Source organism: Epinephelus fuscoguttatus, linkage group LG2, assembly GCF_011397635.1.
Source record: "Epinephelus fuscoguttatus linkage group LG2, E.fuscoguttatus.final_Chr_v1".
NCBI lineage: Eukaryota > Metazoa > Chordata > Actinopteri > Perciformes > Serranidae > Epinephelus > Epinephelus fuscoguttatus.
Window position 1 is genome coordinate 25,374,299 of NC_064753.1, and position 22,966 is coordinate 25,397,264.

Below are 22,966 nucleotides of genomic sequence, written 5' to 3' on the forward strand. Positions count from 1 at the left end.
GAAAAATAATCCACACTGTTTTGGCTCCCAGTTATTATAAATATAGCATTTCAGTCAGGTAGACCTCATCAGTCATAGGCTTCTTTCCATTCTTAACTTTAGTATCAGAAACATTACATATATTAAGATTACAGGCTGTGGTTTACATTACTCTCCGATCAGTATGACTTTTGCCTAAAACAGAATGTTCGGTGATTACTATACCGCCATTTAATCTCATATGATATGAAACAGATCATTTCATTCATGGGTCTGATGATGTTGCTTGTGATTAACAACTTCACCTATTTCACATAAATATGCTCATGGATTTACAGGAAAACCCAGAGTTGACTGAACTAGTTGATAACCAGCTCTGTGATATCAGTTATCCAGATGGCCAGTTAGTGAAGAGTGAGAGTGAGAGTTAGTGAAACCAGATAACGTAAAGACATCCTGGGTATGTTGAACTGGCTTCATAGTATAGGCCTCAGACCTTGTTAAACACCCATGGCAAGTTTCCATGGATGAAAACAACACAGGAATTCAAATATTTTTAATAAATCAGCTTTGCTAATGTTTTTTGAGGAAGGAAAAGCATTCAGCACATTTATTAGGCCTCAAAGATACACACAAGTTGATCTGGTGGAGAATGCAGAATGTATACAGGTTTTTGTTTGTTTTGGTTTAATGGAAAAAAACTTAATGTTTTAAACAAATGACCTAGTTTGTTTAAGTTGACTAGTAAACCTGTCTTTATATATATTTGTCAGGATCACCATGAGCCAGAAATCAGATCATTATAATCACTCTATGCTCACTGAGATGTTCGACAACAGACACAGAAAAATAAATGAACTAAATCAGTGATTTTATTTTAAAAACACTTAAAATACACGTGTTGATGCATGTGATTTTCACATGTAAACAGCGACTACATCAAGTCTCAGTGCCGAAGCCGTTTAGGGCATCAGTATGAAAGTTTGGGGCTCTGCTGTATAATGTCAACACTTCCCTCCTCGACCTTCTGTCTCGATTTCGTCTCCCCGCCCCTCAAACACAAACACTTTTACTTTTTCATCACACTCTCTGACACTTGTTTGGCTCTCTCTCGTGATCAGACTCTTCTTTTTCCTTCAGATTACTTTATTTTCTCTCTGCAAACAGGATCCAGACATGTGTTCAGAGTGTGTGCAGCCAGCAGACAGCTGCGTACAGCTGTGCCCTTATAATGTTTGACGACATCTTTTACACACACACACACACACACACACAAACCTCTTGTTGATATACAAATGGAGGGGGAGGTTCTGAGCATAAAATTATGAGATCTTAAGAGGTTTTAAAATCAAGGCACCACATATCCAAAATGCAGGCAGGAGAGTCATCTTTATGGGGTGACTCGAAGAAGGAGGTTAGCCAGGGGGAGCTGGGCGCCTCTTAATAAGACATGAGTAAAACTTGAAGGGGAAAAAGGAAATGGTAACTGATTTTAGAAGGAACAAAACCACACTGCCTGCTACAAAAACCAACAGTGAAACTATGGAGATTGTTACAACATACAAATACTTTGGACTTGAAATGGACAGTAAGCTTAACTGTTGGGACTGTGCTGCTTCAGTCAGAAAGTCAAGAAATTGAAGCACAGGCTGTCCTTTTTTCTCAAACTTAAGTACTTTAAGGTAAACTGTAGGATTTTGTAAATGTTTCATAGTTTCGTACTTTAGTCATCTGTCTTGTGGCCTTCACTGTGTGCTTAGTAACATGTGCAAACAGGACCAAGCCAGGCTGCAACGACAAATGAGGACAGCAGAAAAAATTAAACTGTGCGTTCCAGTAACCATACTACCATACTGTGTAGTATGCCAGAAAAAGATTATGTCTCAATACATAGTATGTCAAATTCAGTGTGCCAAAAATATCAGGAAGTTCTACCACATCTGGTCCAATTTGCAGTATGCAAGCCAGCACGCTTTTCTGGCTATTCTGACCCACAGTCCTCTGCGCAGCATAAGATTCCACACACAAACTGAGCCGCAGACAGATAACAGCTCGCTGACAGCTGATTGACAGCTCTCAGAAGCCGCAATGATGACTGACAGCAAATTCAAGTTAGTGATGGTCAGTTGAATAGTAATAATAGGAATATGAAGTGTTTCCATGAACAAAATAATCATAAGGATTACCAAATAACAATGACAGAGAACTGCAAATGTAATTTCACTGTGGTAAATATAATATGTTAGAATCTACAATATATGCAGTTACAACATTAGAGTTAAAACTACACACATTGCAATGTGAAAACAGCAACAGATCTCTCCAGGTTGACCTTCGTCTCTGGCATTTTGTTTTATCTCCACGGTAACGATCAAATGAGAAAGAAGGTCAAAGTTCAGGGCGTAATGTTACGAGATAGTAGCATGATAGTGTGCATACTGCATGCAGCAGTACGTACTATTTAAGGGCAGCTGCAGTACATACTAAAAGTACAAAGAAAAAGTATGCCATTCAGAATGCACCCACAGGCATTGATCAAGAATCAGCTCCCAGCCTGTTCATTCGATTCATCCTCCAAAAACTAGAAACCTTACAGGACAGTTTGCATCCCATTTACTCCAAATTCAGTGGCAGCAGCAACTTGAAGAAAAAAAATCTAAACTTGTAGATAGAGACTCTTCCACTCTTTAGGCCCTCCACCCGTACGGCATGCAGCTCATTTACCATGCTTTTTAAGCACTCTTGCACTTGTAGCTCAATTTGATTTTACTGTTTTAGATTGACTGTTTTTATTTGACTCTACTGCTCATTTACTCTGCCTTAATATGAACAAATGTGTTTTAGGATGATCTTGTCATGGTTTCAGTGTCTGCTGTTTTTTTACAGTGACTTTTATGGCCTATTTATGTCTGGACCAAATGAATTTTCCTGTGTGGAACAATAAAGTTGATCTGATATGGATTCTGAGCTCACCTGAAAACATGATTTGTGAAATATTCACAGTATGGTATTCTTGCCATGCATTTCTATTTTTCTGTATCTTCTGCACGAAAACTCGGCTAATGTTGATGTACGATTCATGCATGAGGATGACTGATCATTAATTTACTTCTGTAAAGATAGCAGAGTGCATGCTATAGTCTTGCCATCTCCATCAAATTGTGGCAGGGCAAAATATGAACTGCACTCCCTTTATATGTCAGTAAAAAACAAACTATCTTAGTCCTACACTCAGTCCCACCAGCCATCATTCATTTCTCTGTTTTGTAGTCAGCATGTCAAACGACACACTCTAAATGAAGCTCTGAATGTTTATTTGCAACAAGAGTCACACTTTGTCCTTCTCCTGCACAAAGAAGTGAGCTCCATGTTACAGTCATGGTATAGTTAAAAGTCATTCACATAAATAGGACAAGTCAGAGGACCAAATAACCATCCCACCATAAGAGCTCCCCTGATCTGACTGGAAATGAGATGTAAAGTAGTCAGTAATCAATAAAGGTTCAGTGTTCATTATCTCTTTTTCAGAGATAGACTATCGATATTCATGACATCATCATCTTTGTGATAATGATCATACAGTTCTGAGATGTGAAAACCATCCCACCATCAAGTCATATCATGTTTGTGTTTATTATTTTCATTCTATTATTCGCAGTCTCAGTCTGTGGCAGTCCAGCTGTAAGAGCAGACTGGTTTGGAAAGTCTACAGTTTTCTATCACACAACAAAAACTCATCCTCATACTTATTCTGACATAAGGCACAATATATTCAGCACAGACTGTTTGGAAGCTGTCCATGTAAAAACAACTCTATCACAGAAACCACTGACCAGCACTTCTGGACTGGGTTTTTGAATAATATTGCCAAGCCAGAGGAAAAATAAGAAACATGAGAGCTGTGCCTCACTGTCCTTACAACTGTGAGTACAGCGGTTTGGTCCTTTTGGCTCATTTCAAACAGCGGAGAGAAAACACACTGAATAAGACGTTGATTGAGCACGATTTTAGAGCAAATAGTTTGACAAGTGATGGATCTATTGTCATTTTTAGAGTGATACCAAAAAATGCTTCAAGCAAAACACAGATACATCATGTAAGATCATTATCATGAGAAATATTTGCACATACAAACAGAAACAATGTTCTCACACCTCCCCATCTGGACTGAGCATTTCTCCCGAGAGTCACAACAGGCAAGTGACACACACACGCGCGCACACACACACAAGGAATGCTAAAGCAAATGTTTACTGTTTACACTGCACCTCTTGTTGTTGTTGTTTATGTACTTTCAGTTTAAGTTGTTGTTGTTGGGGCTGTAAATCTGACATCAGCAACAACAGTGACAGTTGTCTCCAACTAACTAGACTCTAAATATTACACTTACAAGCAGGGCTCAGCTATAGGGACTACCCGGGGCAAGCAAGATGCCACGCTGGGCTAGTAAATATAGTAGCTTGCTTGTCTGATCAGGCAAGTGGTGAAAAAGAATTAAACACTTTGTTATTTACAGAGCTGATGATGGGAAGGAGATAAGGAGTGAGGCATCTCGATTCCCTCTCATCTCTGTTGAGAGTTGTGCGGTACGTGCACAGTATAGATTGGGAACTCATGAGAAAATGACGGAGGGTAAAGACAAAGTTTTTGAGCTGAAGTGCAAGTAAGCATTTAAATTTTCCTGGACACAGAGTTAAGATGGGTGCTGTTAGAGAACATGGACAAAACTCCAACTATGTATTGCACAGCCGCAAGTTTGAAAACAAGGTGGCTTAAACCAGGTGAAAAGTAAAATGAAATTTGAGTTCAGGCAAGCAGATTTCTGACCCACATGCCTGGTCTAGAAATTGAAAAAAAAAAAACAAAAAAACAAAAAAAAAAACCTTGGACCCTGAGACAGCCTCCAGTTATGGATCATTTTTACTCAATTGATTATTCTATAACCACAGGGACAATAGTTTATTAGTTTATTAGTAGACAATAGTTTTTTCTTAGTTTTTGTATTTGATATCAGTATTTTAATAGAGAAAAGATTGTGCACTTGCCCATGTGAGTCTGGAGTTCAGAGGCTGTAGCAGCAAAATAAAATATTTTGAGTGGTCTAACCCAAGATGACAGATATATAAGTGAACTAATAAGTCACCAGTCAAACTTTCAACAAATAATTGTTTCTCAAGTCATTATTCAGTCTGGAGATGTTGCCCTACACCACACTGCAACTCTGCTGTGGTTTGCCCTCAGAAATATATTAAAAATAAGGTAACAAGTAGATATTAAAGACACAGTTTGAAACTGCTGTGGTGAACTGGTGAGATGCATCATACTACCCAAGACAAATAGATGAACACTAGCACCCCCGATGGTCTAATCCATGTAGCTGTGGAAAACCACACTACACTGTGTTCATCAGAGAGAAGACATGAGCCCCACTGTTACATTAAATGATGATATGCTGATGTTGCCCTCCACTGTGACAAAGCACAAAAGTCTTTATACATTTCGTATGTAATGAACTCAGTACACTTAACAGAAAAGAATAACAAGAGTAATCAATAAAAACAATAATTAGGAGCTCTTGTGTTACCATGTCTCTGTTCTAGTCATGTGTCCCAGTGAATCTGGTCAGCATACATAAAACTACAACCTGCAAGTGAAGCAGCTAAATGGAATTCAGCCATCATTAATATTATTTACACCTGTAAAATGTGTCTTTAAGTTTGATCAGTCTGACATTTCTGGTGTTGATGACTTCTGATCTTGTCACTCCAGAGGTGACTAGAGGTGTCACCCATTAATAGTGAGAGGAGCAAGAACTGGCACACACTGTACTCCTCATAAAACAATTTCTAACAATAATTTTTATTAGCTGACGCATATACCTTAAGTACCTAAAAGTATTCGAAGTATTGTTGTTTTTTGTCCATCTCTATGAGTTATAGTGTTACTACCAATTCCACATCAAACCCCTGATAGATTTTGCACAATCTACAGCCTAGTGTGTGCAGTTATATAGTTCATTTGTATAAAAAGTCTCATTAATTTTTAAGTTTTAGACATATTTTAAAGTCAAACCTTCAAAGAAAGGCTTAACAATAGACAGTTTTGGATACTAATTCCTCCACAACAATAAATGTACTTTGTATGTTGCACCAGTGTCTCCCACTTTGGGTTTTTTTTTTCCTTTCTGTTGCAACACCATAACTCTTCAAGGCCCTTAAAATTAAGATGTTACTTACACTCAGTTGCCAGTTTGTTAGGTTCACTTATCTAAGGTAAAGTTATCTTTAATGTTCCTGAGGGGCAATCTGAAACACAGACAGTGGTCATGAGAACAACAAAACACACAGTACAATGCTTAACAACCGTATCCAGTATCACACACTGTTGGGCATAAATCATGGACATTAAGGATCACTGCTGGTTAAGATAAGCAGTTGCAATTAATGCAGTCTATTATTGCAACAAAGGCTACCCTCATGAAGGTAGTTTTAGCTATGTGTGCCTAATGAACTGGCAACAGAGCGTGTGTTTGGACGTAATACAGGCCAACAGTTTAAGTGTAGCTGGCTGAGTGATGTTAACAAACAGAGAGCGCCCTCTGCTGCTCAAAACTGTAGCTCTGAAAAACACCTGAGAAATAAACGAGAATAAAACAAATAAAACCACCTTCAAGTTACAGATATAGTTAAGAAAATATAACGTGTTAAGAGAATGGAGTTTTTGAGACATACAGTGTATGAGAAGGAAGATGATAGAAACCACCATCTGCTTTATTATTTACACTGTGGAAAGGTAAAATAATGTTTGCTGATGTTGCAGTTGTGTGTTTATAAAAAGATGACTCAGCTTTATTCAGATTGAAGTATGATAGATGGTCATAAAGTCATCAAAGCACATGTTCTGGCATCATTTTCACAGGAAATGAATGCTGCCTTTGTGACAAACAGCGGAGAAAAAGTACTGTCCAACATGAAAAAAACCCCACATTTTTTTTACTTGGCTAAAGCCCTCCGCTTGAGAAATGCTGTTTCACAATATTTACATAAGTTAGAGGATTAATTCATTTGTGATTTATTATTTATAAACCAGATAAAAACTGGGATAATTCAGTAATTCTAAATCATCTCCATCAGATAGATTGAAACAGAATAGACAAAGAACAATAAGATAATAGATAAAAGTCTGGCAGTAATATCGGTCTACAAAATCTATAAATCTGAGTTCAGTTCAATGAGGCGCCCTGTTGCAGACCTCCCCGACGGCCTCCTCCAGCTTCTTCACAGACTCCATCACAAGCCGGAAACTGTCATGGAAGCTGCCGTTACCTTCGTTCACCCAGGCAGCCTGCAGCTCTCTGATCCACGTCAGGATGCCTTCCAGCTGCCTCTGCACCTCCCTCTGCTCCTCCAGCTCAGCTAGCAGGGCCTGTCTGGCACAGACCTCTGCTTCGTAGGCTCTCTGGAGGTCAGCGTGGGACGACTCCAGCCTCAGGGCCTCCTGGATGGAACAGGACCACAGTCAAACCACAGACAGATATATTAGTTCCCTGTTTTCAACAAGTAGAAACAAACCATGTTTGATAATGACTGCGCTGTAAGTAAACGCACTAACCGTCAAAAAACAGGAGCAACTAATGGTGTCACTGTTTCTAAATTATGTTGTACACTTATCAGCCAAAACATTAAAATCACTGGCTGGTAAAGTGAGTATCATTGGTCATTTCGCTACAATGCAATGTTCTGCTGGGGAACCTTGAGTCCTGGCATTCATGTGATGCCACCTGACACGCTCCACCCACTCAAACACCGTTGTCACACTACAAAAACAGCTCAGGAATGGCCCAAGGCATCAACCTGGCCTCAAGCATTTGTGAGACATGTCAGCGCCACAGAGGTACCCCTGCTCCATGATGGGGTCTCCTTGAATCGGACTTTGCTGTGACCTGTCGAGGCACAGGACCTCTTGTAAGGTGTCTAGCACCAGGGTGTTGGCAGCAGATTCTATGAGTCCTGTTGGTTGTGAGGTGGGGTACCAGCACATCAGATTGGTATCTCTGGAATTTTTATTCCAGGTTGACACCTTGAGCTCTTTGTCATGTCCGTCAAGCCATTCCTGAGGAGTTTTTTAAAATAGTTTATTTGTAGTTTGTGTAGTTTATGTAAAATGAACAAATAATTTAGTAATAGATTTCTACTGACTATTTCACAAAAGAAGAAAAAGAAACTGACTGTCAAGAAGGCAAACTCATGTGTCAGTTTCTTTTTTTTGTTATCTGCTATACGTGCCCTAAATAAGTTCTTGAGGGCACGTATAGCAGGTAACATTTGTATTTTAACATGTGTTCTTCTTTGAACACAGGCGTATACCTGAGGTGGTACACTGAATCACTCTCATGGGCCCATTCTCTACTTGAGGAAGATTTATACTTGTGTGTCAAATCTATGCTGTAGCCTGACACGCACCTCCCCAGAAATGTAACTACACGTCACGTCGACACGGACCTCCTGTCCATGTTTGCAAGCTGAAAAGCATTTCCCTCAGTGGAAACAAACCTTTTATTTACTTTAATTTCACAGATAAGAATCATTTGTGAAGATTTAAAGTCACCATCAAAAAGTATGAGCGGCCCCTCCACCCCATGGGCCCCCGTGCAACCCCACTACCTGCACTGTCTATATTTACACCCCTGTATCACACCACACAGATTCATTTGGAAGTGCTTGAGTGTTAAACTGTTGTAATTTTTCCCTCTGAAATGTTTAAAACCTGGAGAGGTAATTCAACTCTTTACCTCAGGCTGTTTCAATCTGACATAAGGGCCTAAATAAAGATTTCTACATTGTCCAGATATTTAGAGTTCATACAGCACATTATTTATGCTATATAGATAAAAGTAGCTTGTCAGACTCTTATGTCATTAAGTCTGTACTACTTTAGTTTAGGTCATGATAGTGAGCTACACTTGAATACTCCTCCACCCACCTCTAAGTGTTGGGGGTAGTTCCTGTGTGACAGGTCCTCGGGCAGGAGGACATTAGGCGGGATGGAGAAGCAGCGGTCGATCAGCAGTGTTTCCATCCGCTCCGACAGCTTCTTGAACTGCTTCTCCAGAAACTGCTGCAGCTTCCGGCTGCACTCCCGGGCCCGGGTCTGGATCACCTCCTCGGCCCCGTCAGACTTGCCTTTGCTCAGCTGCCTCACACACACCTTCTCCACCACGGGTAAAATGTCGTACAGGGAGTCCCGGAAGGCACTGTAGACCCGTAACATACATGTCTGTGGGGTGAAACCGAAAAACTGTGTCTCGTACAGTTTTAAAGTTGTCAGAGGGAGACCGTCCGCCTCTTCGCCCACCTCTCCGCGGGTATCCATCTCCATCTCTTCCCGGGTTTCCCGCGCCATGTTGAACTGCTTGTTTTCCTTCTTCTCCTTGTCATCTGTTTTTCCGGCGTTTGGCAAACAACGACACAGCGCCTTACCGCCACCTACTGGTGTGGAGCGGTACAGCGCGTGGACCCGGAAGCTAAATCTGCTAATAATAATAATAATGTTACAATAAATAGATACAATATAATGTTGATAAAATAAATAATACAAATAGTATAAAATAATTGACACACAAACACAACAACACAAAAGCACCGCACCTCTCAATTAGATTTGTTTTTTTGTTGTTTTGAATTTTACAGTCAGATTTGTGGATATAATTTATTATTATTAATTTGATCAAGTTCATGGTCACTTTTTTTTTTTTTAACCAGAGGCTTTTAGAGGGATAAAAGACTTGAAAGGGTGGAAACCAATGTGGAAAAATATATATTTCTCCATCCTATACATTTTGATAATTAAATTAAATTTGAGGTTTTCATATAGAACAAAGATTAGGGATACTATGTAGCAACGTTGGATCTCTTACTGTCTTTCAATCCTTTTTGTCATTTTGTGGCACTCACTCCTTATCCACTGTGAGGGTCCACGGGCAGTGGTATGTCATATGTTATAAAGCCCACTGAGGCAAATTGGTAAATAAATAAAAAGAGGTCACAAACATTTTTTTTAATTATTTAAAAATGGCTAGGCAGCTGGGCATTATAGTTTATAACCAACATCACTAACAAGAATAAATAGTGCATTTGTTAAGGACTGCTTTTAGCTGTGCTCATGAGACTTAAGCCATACGAGCATACTGTATGTGGAACTCACCCAAAATATAAATTGCAGTGCCCATGTTCATCATAATGTAGAAATATGCCACCTGTTTCAGTTGTATCATTCAGCTGAAAAACTACTTGCTTGGCTTGAAGATTTGCTCAGCTTGTCTGTATTGATAGATTTTGTGCCTAAACTAACGACTATATATTGTATCGTCATATGATCAAATAGAGACTTGACATACAGTAATCTTATTTTCTGTTTTGAATATTCGAAAACATCAGTATATTCATATTACCCAGCAATCATCAGTGCATATCTGTACATGACAAAAACACCAAGAAAATAAAAATATTTTAATTTAATAAAATAGTTTTAGTAATGTATTTATAGTATTTATAGTTAATGTATAATAGGCATATAATTTTGTTATCGATTGCTACTGACCATTATAACAAAAAGAACAAAAAAAAAGAAACCCCTGACAGAGATGGGATTTGCTTTTCAGGGGCTTAAATAGCAAATGGGACAAATTAACGTTTATTATTAGTTATTCTTTGACCACTGGTATTCCTTATGTGGAAATTTGAATTACTAGTAAAAGGCCTGCTTTTCATCACATACTTTGTTAGGGGACTCTCAACTGGCCACAAGAGTACCTGCACCGATCAGTGCAACGTTGATCTTGGTTGATTAAAAAAAAAAGTAGCCTATTCATTTTTTTATTTTGTTTTATTTTGACTATTCGTATTTTGTCCAACGCCTGTATGTTTGGTGTTTAATTGATGACTTCGTTCATAAAAAAAAAAAAAGGGGGGGGGGGGGGGACGACTTGACATCGTGACGTGTGACGTACGTTTCAGACACGCCCCCTTGTTGGAACGAAAGGGACATGCGCGCGCGCTTACTTCCTCCTCAGCTCCTGCTTCTTTTGGTCTGTCTGTGTTGATAGCGGCTTTTGCTTCCACACGTGCAATCTTTTCTATGTGAAGCTCTCTCGTTGGGACCCGTTCATCAGCTCATCCTGCTCTGTCACAATAGGTAAGCTAACCGTCGGCGCCGACTGTTTGATGTGTCCGCAACTGCGCAGCCGCTTGCATGGCGGGGGCAGAGGTTAGGGCTGGAAGTTTAGCCGGGTTCGCTCCTGTTAGCATGGTGATGGTAGCTAGCTAATGCGTCTACTTTTTGTTGTGGTGGCGCTAATGTTAGCTAGCTAGCAACCGTAACTAGCCAGGCTGGTAAACGCAGTTCAAGTGTGACAAATGCGTTGTGTTATACGTGTGTGTCTTTTTATGTGAAGCTAAACTGCGTTGTTTCCCTCCAGGTGTAAAGCCATAGAAAACAACAACCATGGGGGCTTATCTGTCGCAACCTAACACGACCAAGACCTCTTTCGATGGCGGCAACAGCAACATGAGCTACGGTTTCTCTGCCATGCAGGGCTGGCGCGTCTCCATGGAGGTGAGGCGGAAAATGAATGACCGGATCAGAGACAACCATGTTGCCGCTACTTAAACACAAAGAATTGAAATCTGTCTCTTTTTGTTAATGGCGGGTTGAAGGGATGTGAGGCATTTCTCTGTGTAGGTTTGTTTGTATAGGGCCGATAAACACTGCTCTCCTACTAGCTTCTCCCTGAGCACCAACTGCACTGATGGATGCAGTCCATAAATCATCCTCAGGGTGTTGTTGGTATGCTGATCTACATTGTAATCACTCTCCCACAACATTCAACAGTATGTAATTGTAGTCTGCTGTTTGACTCATGTCTGAAAGTACCAAAGTGTAGCTGACAGCATTTGGAGATCCTGTGTCTCTGTCTCATTTTGTTAAAGGGGAACACCACCTAAATTAGGAATACTATTTCCATGCCCTTTGAAAGTTCAATTAATACCTGTGAACATGAGCTAATCTCTCCCAAAGCCAGAAATCACAGAAGTCTCAAACTTGTGATGTCATGGGGTGTAAGGTCTGGAGCTGCTCCATAAATTATGATTGGGGGACTGATTTTGTGGACACACAGAACATTTGTTCTCTTTTTTTTTAATACCTAAATGACCTTTAATCTATTGCAGTATTTTCAGTCCTGAAATAGAAACTGTACCCATACACTCGGAGCATTCCCCTGGGTGCTCTCAGTGTCATGTAGAACATCTTTCACAGTTCACTGTCTGTGGAGCAGCTCCAGACTTTATATCCTATGACATCACAAAGTTAAGTTTCAGCACTCTAGTTTTGGGATGGGGCAGAGTTATTCATGTTTACTAATATTTTTAGACTTCTTAGACTAGAGGAAGAACATTTATGAATTTTGAAAGTGACTGAAGTTTCCCTTTTAAGTGACTTCTGATGAGAAAAACAGCTAAGTAGCAGTAATACACCAGCTGCCAACTAAATAACAAGGAAAACTGATTAGTAAATACTACAGCTGGGAATTGCCATAGGACCCATGATACGATATTATTGCGATGTTGTGATAAAATATATTGCAATCTCTCACCTTTTTTTCCAACTGCAAATTGTCTCCCCACAGGAAAACTTTGTCAACATCAGGTTTACCTCATGAGACACACTTTAAATAATTTTTATTGCCACAAAATGTAATGTAAAGCAGACAGACTGACTAACACCGTCATAAAACTTGTCAGAAATGCTGTATACACCTGACAAACTGAACTGCTGGCAGATATAACGCCCTCTGCGAGGCCAGATTAAGTGCAAATGAAACACTTACTTGCAGGTATCCCGCTCACTGAATGACAACACCCATGGTGGAAGCGTTGTCTGTTACATTCTTGTGCTGCAGTGTTTGCTCCAGTGTGACTTTTGTGTGCTGCTCTAGTCGCAGTTGCCAGTCCTCTGTGAGATAATGTGAAAAAGCAATTGATGTTATTATTCTAGTACCAAAGTTGCATTAAAATGTGTATTTGCAAAAATGTATAATGTATGTAATAAAAGATCAATCCTTGCCATTCGTGTATTGATACAGTATCGCCATGCAAAATATTGTAAGACTACTGTATCAGTTTTTTCTCCCACCCCTAGTGAGCACATGCATGTGAGTAATTCAGTTAAATGACATGTGCAGACATGTTCAATCCTGTATGCACATGAACAGAAACTTTGTTGACTGATTAAGAGAGCTGATTAATATATATTTAAACTATCTGATGGTGAAAAAACTTTAGATGTCTACATCTTTTCTGTAGTCATTGTTTTCCTTCTGACTCATGTGTCCTATATGTACAGATTGCTTTTTTTTTATTATCAAGAGCGTAATTCTGGTTGTTGTGATTTATACTAATTTGTAAGCTGTCGTGTTGTCGGTATTGTAATGTGTATTTTTGTGTGTGTTGTCCCACAGGATGCTCACAACTGTATCCCAGAGTTTGATGAGGAGACAGCCATGTTTTCTGTGTATGATGGACATGGAGGTAACACACTTTCACATACTGTATAACTACTGTCTTCAATTTATATTATTTTGCAGGGTACATTAAGGCATCAAACTCTTACACAGCAGTGTTTTGTGACATAGTCAAATCTTAACCTAATCTTATGTTGAAAATGCATGCAGACATTACCCATAAATCTTTTATTAAAAGCAACAGTTTCTGTCTTTCCCCTTTTTACTGTTTGTTTTACACACCTCTTTGAGTATGTATTCACACACCTGTCCTGAGAATTTATATAACCCGCTGTTCCCATTTAGGCGAGGAGGTGGCTCTGTACTGTTCAAAGTACCTTCCTGACATCATCAAGGAGCAGAAGACCTACAAAGACGGCAAACTGCAAAAGGTGAGAAGCCACAGAAACCAAAGCACGACCTGTCTTTTGACGTCTTTACGACCAGAGGCCTGCTGTTTGACTGCAGCATAGTTACAAATTAAATGGGATGAGAGGTACTATATACATTGTGGTCACTGTTTGTCCTCTGTTCCACAATACTGACACATTTAAAACACTCTATGAGCAGACCTACAACATTAATGTCGTCAATCTTGAACCCAGTATTACACTGTGACTCTTGGCTTCAGCCGACACACCTTTTTGTGTGATGTTTCCAGGCTCTGGAGGATGCCTTCTTGGCCATCGACAGCAGAATGACCTCAGAGGAAGTCATCAAGGAGCTGATCCAGATCGCTGGACGGCCCACTGAGGAGCCTCCTGTTGAAAAGGTGGCAGAGGAGGACGATTGTGAGTATGCCCCTAATAATGACATTTATGTGGTTTTGTCTGGTGTGTTTGTGTGCTGTAAGGAACATGTAACAAAGCTCAAAATAGTAATGGAGAATCTACAATATTGTCATCCAGCAAAATGCAGTAAACCAAGAACAATATAAGTATGATCATAATTATTAAGGAAAATGCCACTAACACAATCAAGGGCATGAAAATGAGACACAAACCACGAGAACACAGGAAAAACAAGACAGCCTGAAGTGCATGGATGTTCACTGGTGGTAGATTAAAAACACTGATGTCAAAACCTAATTATAATGACAGCATCCAAATGTTTCCATGTTTCCGCCCTCCTTTCAGTGGACACAGAGGAGGCAGCTTTGCTCCACGAGGAAGCCACAATGACCATAGAGGAGCTGCTGGTGCGCTATGGCCAGAACCTCAATGCTGTCAAGCACGCAGCTGCTCTCAGGTAGTCAAACATACTTTTATTCTAGCACTAATATGGCAATGAAGAAATATTTTGAGCCTTACAGTGAGATGGATACTTGAACTTCCTGGAAATGTTACTTTATGACAAATGATGCAGTGGTGACCTCATGCAAGTCAGTCCGTACATTAATAAATCCATTATGTCTCACCACACCTGTTGAACAGGAATCAGATCACTACAAGGAAGTAATGATAGAATTATGTGGCAACTTTGTTGTTTATATTTTTGATATTGAAAGCTTTGGACAAGTTTGTATGTTTTGAATTCACTGAAATTGGGATGTTAAGACACTAATAAGAACTGAAAACTTCTTTCACGGACAGAATCATCTATACTCAGTCCACCAGAAACCTCTTTCTTGGCGTAAAGGAGTACTTTACCAACAAAATGATCATTTGTATATTAATTACGTACCCTGTGTTACCTTAAATTCACAAGAAAAACTTTCTTCTACTTACATGCCTCCACTGAGAATCCAAAAAAGTGAATGTAAATGAAATGAAAGCAAAACTATATCAAAAACTCTCACAACTTGTGCAGTATAATCCAAGTCTCATTTATCTAGTCTTGTGTGCAGTGCTTTCCAAACACATGTATTAATACTGTTAAAAGTCTATATGAAGAAAAAGGAACGAATAGCCAAATATTCATATTGAACAGCCAAATCAGATTCGACTGACACAATCCTGAGTCAGGTACAGCCCTGATTTTGATTAAGTGTTGCTGTTGTTAAACGCCAACTCTGATTACTTCAATTCATGAAGAATGTTCACCTTTTCTGGATTTTCCGTTCACTGTGGAGGCATACATAAAAAACAATTTTCTCCAGGAATTCAAGGTGACACAAGGTGACTAATTGAAATACAAATAGTCATTTTGAGGATGAGGTATTCTTTTAAGTAGCTAGTGCAGTTGTCTTTGATTGTTGTGTAAAACAACAGCAGTTAAAGGTTTAAGTCTCTTGAACTTCGCTCCTCTTTATTTCCACTTTGTGTTTTGCTCTCAGTGCGGCTGCCAAGAAGGCTGCGAGCTCGCACCCTGAGGCCTCGGCAGACAAAGGGGAAGGTGGGAAAGGACAGAAGGACGGAGTAAATGGAGATGTGGAGGAAGAGAGCAATGGAAAGGCAAAGGAAGCAGAAGGAGCGGCCTGTGGGTCTAAGCTGCGAGCCTGTCGGAGAACAGGAGGCGGTGAAGGCAGTGGTTCAGGTATGGAGCTGGGATTCAGGGGTCTTTAGCACGTAATGTTCCTGTCTTCAAAAAGATGACACAGTTTCTTAGGTTAATGTTCTAGTTTAAAACTAATTTAGATATTGTAATGAGTATCCTTTCATGTGAAAATGGGAAAACTCTGCCTGCTCAGATACTGAAAATTCACCTTGGCAGATTACTTTTGCTTTAAAGATAATCTTAAAGTGAGTACAAAGGCTTCATGAGTACATGAAAATTATAATCTGAGCACTTATCAAACTCCTTTACTCTCCTGTTCAGTTGTTTTCACTCTCTAGTTTTCATGTCCAACGCCTCATGTTGCCCTTGTGTCTCCCCCACAGCAGCTGACTGTGGAGGGTCAGGAAGCTCCAATGGAGAGGAAAAGGCTGGTAAAGCCGAGGGAGACGCAGGTCCCTCCTGCTCCTCTCTGTCCTCCAAGGCTGCAGGAGATTCCAAGTCAAGGTTTTTTGATGACAGCGAGGAGTCTGAGGAGGGAGAGGAGGAGGAGGAGGAGGGCAGTGATGAAGAGGTGAGAGCAGGATACTAGAATAAACCGTGAAAGCTCATTTACTCAAATGACTTTGAAAAGCAGTGTAATTGTGGCATTGTAACCATTGTCTTGTTTTGTTGTTGTTAAAATTAGGATGGCAGTGAGGAGGAAGAGGGTGACAGCAGTGAGATGGATGAAGAGGAGGATACAGAGGAGGGAGAGGAAGACTCAGAAGATGAAGAGGAGGAGGAAATGTGCCTACCTGGAATGGATGGCAAGGAGGAGGTGTGTATGTCTAATGCAACTGACAAATCAACAGTGCAACTGTGATACAGATTTCTACATGCAGTACAGATGACTTATCGTGCCTAATGTTGGGGGTAAAGGTGGGGTCGGGTACCAAACTCTTACTTTTGAGTAATCAGTGCCAAATGTTGGTACCTAAGAGGCTGCATGGGTGAGAACAGGAGGTGCAAACAGGCACCATGAACTACCTTCAAGCCAGGAAGCCACTTGCAGAATTCCATGGCTGGCTTCCTGGCTTCAGAGCACTTAGCGGCAGAGACAACAAAGCTCCATGGAGCTGCTGTGTGCGGAAAGGAGACGAAAGCACTAAGTGTACCGAAGCTGAGAAGCCAGTCACGGAGCTCCGTCGACTTCTCAGCAAGCTGATACTATCAGTGCAGCGCAGGTAGTTTCAGTCTGTCTGGTTTATTTTTCTTTTCTATTTTTTTTTTTTTTTTTTTTTTTTTTAAGAAATAGCTCAGTATCACTGCTGTTTGTGATTGTGTTTGTAAATTCTGTACTTATTCCACATATGTGTCAGTTGTGTCTTAACAGAGATCCCCCAAAAAATTAACCAAGAATTTTGCTTGTCACTTTTGAGAGCTGTCCAACTCAGCAGTCGTTAGTTTTTCACCATTTAAAGAGCTTCGCTGTAATTTCCAGTTATGAAGCCAGCGAACAGCTTGCAGTGTGTTGGATTGCCTCATCGCTGTAGAAGCCAAGTTTAGTGATTTGTGATGACTTTGTGTAAATGAAGGTGGCTGCCTGAAATTCTTTTCTCTGCAGAAAAATATCTAGAAGCTTTACAGTAGACTGTTTCAGTCATAGGGTAACATTATTTAGTGGAAACTTACAAATGATTCACATGATTTGTATTTACTGAAAGATGACTTTGTCTTTTGATGTTAATGTAAAACGTCATGGGGGTTTTAACACTGTCACTTCTCCCGTGTTCATGTGTTTGCAGCCTGGCTCAGACAGCGGCACCACAGCTGTCGTGGCTCTGATCCGAGGGAAACAGCTGATCGTGGCCAATGCTGGAGACTCCCGCTGCGTGGTGTCTGAGCGCGGTAGGTCCTAACCATTTGGTGCTTATTTACCTTGATAGAAGTGTTTGTATGATTAAAAATGTGCCTAGAATCAAGATGTCTACCAATTTAACTCTTCTATATGTATCTACAACCCCCCACCCACATACCAAGAGAATATAATGTTGTGTGTTAGTGCTGCTGTTACAGTTAACAAGCTTATGAAGAGTTATTAAACAGACTGGTTATAGTATTATGTCATGTCAGGCTGACTGCCATCAGCCTATCAGCAAAGACAACATGACATTCACTGATGGTATTGGCCGATGTTTTTCTGTTGTATTAAATGTAAACGCTCTGTTACTTTGTTGCTGTAGGCAAAGCAGTCGACATGTCGTACGACCACAAGCCAGAGGACGAGGTGGAACTAGCTCGCATCAAAAACGCTGGAGGCAAAGTGACGATGGATGGACGGGTCAACGGTGGACTGAACCTCTCCAGAGCTATTGGTATGGCTGACTTCTGTGTGTGTGACTTTGAGATTAGTCTTGTAAGCACTTAAATTTATTGCATCAGATTGGCATTTAATAGCAGCTCTTCGTCACTGATCGTTGTTTTTCTGTTTTGGGTTCAACTCAGCTATTTAAAATGTGTGCACAATCCCATCCTCTGAGAAGATCACTTCCGCAGGAAGTACGAGTTTAAGAATGAGTTTCTCTCAACAGTCTGCTAACTTGGTGTCTGACTCTCAGGTGACCACTTCTATAAGAGGAACAAGTCTCTGCCTCCAGAGGAACAGATGATTTCTGCGATGCCAGACGTCAAAGTTCTGACGCTTAACGAGGATCATGAATTCATGGTCATTGCCTGCGATGGCATCTGGTGAGTTTGAGTGGTCATTGATAGTTTGTCTGCATAATTGCCATGGTAATGTCATGAGGTTGTTTTTCCTTTTGACTCCACTTTTACTTTATTATTTACTTGTTGATTTTATATTACTATATTTAGGTATACTCTGCAGTCCTTAAGAATCAATTTGTGAGCCCTGTTTGTATATGTGTGTGTGCAGGAATGTGTTGAGCAGTCAGGAGGTGGTGGACTTCATCAACGAGAGGATCAAACCGGACCAGAATGGCAAAGTCAGACGCCTCTCATCCATAGTGGAAGAGGTGAGAAAAAGCTCCTGTTACACACTTCTACATGACAGATATTTAAACAAATGGGCTGCAGTTCAGAACAAAACCAGCCACAACTCAGCCCTGAGCAGAGTGACTGTCCACTATTGACCAATCAACAGACTGCAGTGTTCAGAGCTCCACCTTTTAGTACTAGATCTGTGTGCTACAGTAGGGACCCCAACAGAAGGGTAACCAAAATGGGGATGGTACAGAGCGGTTCCATTGGTACCATCCACAACTTGTTGCAGTGGAAACGTTAAAAAGCGTACTGAAATGAACCATACCGTACCGCCCGGTGAAAACAGGGTTTAAGTTGACCCCCAGACATTGAACATGGTACCTGATGTTTCTAAATAAATATGTTCATGCATCTTCAATTCAAACCCTGTATGTCCTCCTGACAGCTGTTGGACCATTGTTTGGCCCCTGACACATCTGGAGATGGGACAGGATGTGACAACATGACCTGCATCATCATCACCCTCAGGCCACACCCGTCTACTGCCGAGCCAGACGACACGAAGAAGAGGAAGCACCAGGAGGAGGAGGAGGCAGCAGGAGCCGAGCCGGAGAAGAACGGAAACGACAGCAAAAAGGCTAAAAGTGACTAAAGGCAAAGAGAAACTGTCCCCAGAGGGAGCAGCTGGTCCCAGGCCACCCCAGATACACCAGAGACACACTCTGTTCAAAATTTAATCCTTACCTCACAAACGTCAGCTCACCCTAAAACAGAAATTGCAACGACTATACGTTTGCTCAAAGATCAGCTGAACTGAGATCATCAGTATAGTTTCTTGTCCTCTGTTTTAGGCCGATCCTCACTTCAAAACTCCTCCATTGTCTTTTTTTTTTTTCTTTTTCTTCTTTTTTTAAATTTGGTCTCTCTGGAAAGAAGCTGGACACACTTTTACTTCTTACATTCAGAAGAGGCAGACTCACAGGCATGTTGAACAGCACATCATTTTCCAAGTATTTGTAACTTGAAGGAAGATGCAGAATGAACCAGTCTACAGAGATGAATGTGTATTTCTAAACATTTTAGAGATGTCTCACCATCTCTGCAGACATGCACCGCACTCTGTCATCGTTAAAATCTGTTTCCCACGTGGCGGCTTCACACTTGTGTTTCAGTGGTTTGAGGGTAGCTCATGTAGTGACCTGTGTCTGATTGCTGTTCACATTTCTCAGTGTGAAACATGAATTTTCATCGCAGTTTTGCAACATGAAATGTGCACATTACTTTTCCAATGTGAGACTGCACAATACGCTCTGTGTGTTGTGCCCAAATTACAAGGCATTCATTGTGTCTCAAAGTGCCATAAAACCCATGAATTACTTTCACAGGCACCATTTCACATCCTCGAATTAACTGAACCCAGAGAAGGGACCTGAAATGGATGCAGATAGATTTGCATTGCTTAAAGGTAACAGCAGACAGCACAGTTGAATGAGAGGATGTTTTTGTGTTTTGTAGCCCAAAATTGAAGATTCCAGACGCAACAAGAGTGAGCGTGCTCATCCAGTGAGGCTCTGAATGAGGTGCTTCATCTCTGATATCCCACCCTGAGCTTGTTCAAGGTTCACAGTTGGAGGGACTGAAGGATTTGGAGAACTAGTCCAGTTGCTCTTGTTTGCTATTCATAGATTTTTCCCCATTAGCACCCATTCACAAGTGAGGATAAGTTTTCCCAGTCTTGCTGGTCACATAACAGCCCAATCACCAACAATACATCACCATCATCTTGCCTTTTTTCCATTCCTGCTTTGTGTCTTGTCTTGATCAAAATATGTAAATTTCCAGATGGAGAAAAGAAGCTAGTGTACTTTTCATCTGTAAGATCTGACAGCAGGGAAACACGCGGATACATAAAAGACCTGCCGCCTTTTATGTATCCACGTGTCCATCCACAGAGGTGGCGATTGAAGCCCTGGATTGGATCCCCACACACAGCTCATCTCCAGGACTCTGCTTTCCTCCGCCCTGTTTGCTCTACCCCGTCTGTCCCACGTTACCACTGCAACACTTTTTTAAGATCATCTCTAGGACGTGTTTTAAGTAAAAAGTATTTCCACTCAAATGTTAAATATTTTTCATTTCCAATGAGTTTTTTTTTTAAAAAAATATATAATTTTTGAGGACACTCTGAAAACGCCCCAACGCTGGACTGTGGAGAGGATGCACGCAGTTACTTTTTGAGTGGAAATACAATTTGAAGTTCGGAGCACCAACACAGTGTAGCTGGTCAGAAGATATTTTTTTCCTTTTGTCTTTACTTTCAGAAGCCTCATTTAAACCACATTGTGCGACTGTATGTTTGTTTCTAGTGTACTATCTTGTCACCATGCCCTTTTTTCTGTACATAGTTTTTTCGATACTTGTAATTGAAGAAAAAGAAAATGCTTTTTCTTTGTAATTGTGAGTCAATGTGACATTTTTGGTGCATACTATTTTGACACCAGTATGTAAGTACATACAAATACATTTTTTTAAATAATGACAACTGTGTTCCTGTGTGTTTCTTTGAAAACAACCGATGCTGCATCAGCTCTTAAATCTGAGGATTCAGAGAGGTCTTTTATTGCTCTCTGCTTATATGTAGATTTGATGTCTGTTTGTAGAAGCTGAATCAACCTCAAAATTTTTATCAGGCGTAATTTTCCACTGCCACTCAGACAACGTTGCGGTCCATTATATTGTAGTGTCCTGTTTAAACATGGGTATCAGTGTGAAGGCAAATATTTGTATTGGTTACTGAACATCAGTCTCAAAATACATAACACAATATTTTAGATGCCACTTCAAGGGAAATTTACTGTTTTTGAACCTGGCCCTATTTGCCTATGTTTATGTGTCAGAGAGACCAATAAAGACAGTTTTTAATTGGACCATTGTTGAAGGGGAAGCGTGCAGCTACAGCAGTAAAAATCAGGCGGTTATAAAATCCCTACCATAAATTTCTGTCCATAAAACATGCTTGTTTTTAACGCTGACGGGCTCAGATTGTCGTTATGAGTGTCTGATAATATTACAGAAAAGATCCTACGGAGAAATTAAAAATGTTTTTTGCCTCATACTGATCCAGACTCTGTGTGTGTAACCAAGTCTTCACATCGTCGAAATCAGCTAAATATTCAGCCATGACATCAAAGATCTTTCAGATAACACTAAAACACATTTTCTGTACTCCCAGCATTCCTCTTTCCAGCTCTCCTGCAATTAGACACCTTTGCGAGATTTCAGAACGAGATATCTTGAGCGAGACTTATTCACAATAACAAACAGATCAGTGAAAGGTAAGAAAAAATGTTATCTATGGGGTCCTTTTCGTAATGTTTTCTGACACTTATAATAACAGTGGCAAAAACAAAAACTTTTAATGAACCTAAATTGATGGTGCACAATTGCCCCTAGGGGTTTCATTGCAGCATGTTTCACAGCCTTGACTGCAGCCCTTTCACTCAATACTGGACTAATTTCAAAAACTGTTGTCTCCATCCATCACTGGGCAGACAGGGTCCAGATTGAAAAATACCAGTTTCCCTTTAAGATTAATGAAATGGACGGTTGCCTACATCAGTGGTTCCCAACTGGTCCAGCCAGGAGCTCTAGTTTTACCCTTTGTCATTAGTTCAAGATCCACGCAGTTTAATACAGTCAGTGTCATACTTGCGTTTGGCCATGGCGTCAAACTAGTTTGCTGTTCCTGTTAAGTAGCTTTCCATTAGTCACTCACTCTACAGCAGGAAAGGGCACTTCAAAATAAAAGTTCTGTGTCAGAAATTAACTGTACTTAAAGTGTGTTTTATTTTTACAAACTTGAAATGTTTGCGAGTTACTTGCAGTCCATTCAGAATGGACCCACTTTTGGACTGTGGCCCACCAGATGGGAATCACCGGCCTACACAACACAACGCAATGAATGTATTTTCAGTTGTTTTCCACATAATATGACAAAGTTGTCTAATCATG

The 22,966-nt window shown here is 40.4% G+C and overlaps 2 protein-coding genes across 3 annotated transcripts; one reads left to right on the top strand and one right to left on the bottom strand.

The window, feature by feature from the left end:
* Positions 1-6,782: 6,782 nt before the first annotated feature.
* Positions 6,783-9,397, bottom strand: mis12 (MIS12 kinetochore complex component). The gene is made up of 2 exons (XM_049600076.1): positions 8,962-9,397; positions 6,783-7,476 (listed from the first exon to the last, which is right to left on the bottom strand). The coding sequence occupies exons 1-2, from the start codon at positions 9,379-9,381 to the stop codon at positions 7,207-7,209; spliced, it is 690 nt and encodes a 229-aa protein (XP_049456033.1). The 5' UTR covers positions 9,382-9,397; the 3' UTR covers positions 6,783-7,206.
* A 1,618-nt stretch (positions 9,398-11,015) lies between these two features.
* ppm1g (protein phosphatase, Mg2+/Mn2+ dependent, 1G) lies at positions 11,016-21,497 on the top strand. 2 transcript variants are annotated; one of them, XM_049604048.1, is made up of 14 exons: positions 11,016-11,172; positions 11,456-11,592; positions 13,496-13,565; positions 13,844-13,929; positions 14,199-14,328; positions 14,674-14,785; positions 15,813-16,012; positions 16,357-16,544; positions 16,659-16,790; positions 17,758-17,860; positions 18,196-18,327; positions 18,571-18,700; positions 18,888-18,987; positions 19,401-21,497. In XM_049604048.1, exons 2-14 carry the CDS (start codon positions 11,482-11,484, stop codon positions 19,605-19,607), a joined length of 1,701 nt encoding a protein of 566 aa, XP_049460005.1. In that variant the 5' UTR covers positions 11,016-11,172; positions 11,456-11,481; the 3' UTR covers positions 19,608-21,497. The 2 variants fall into 2 exon arrangements, with proteins under 2 accessions (XP_049460005.1, XP_049460014.1); XM_049604057.1 differs by having other exon boundaries at positions 16,360-16,544.
* Positions 21,498-22,966: the final 1,469 nt, after the last annotated feature.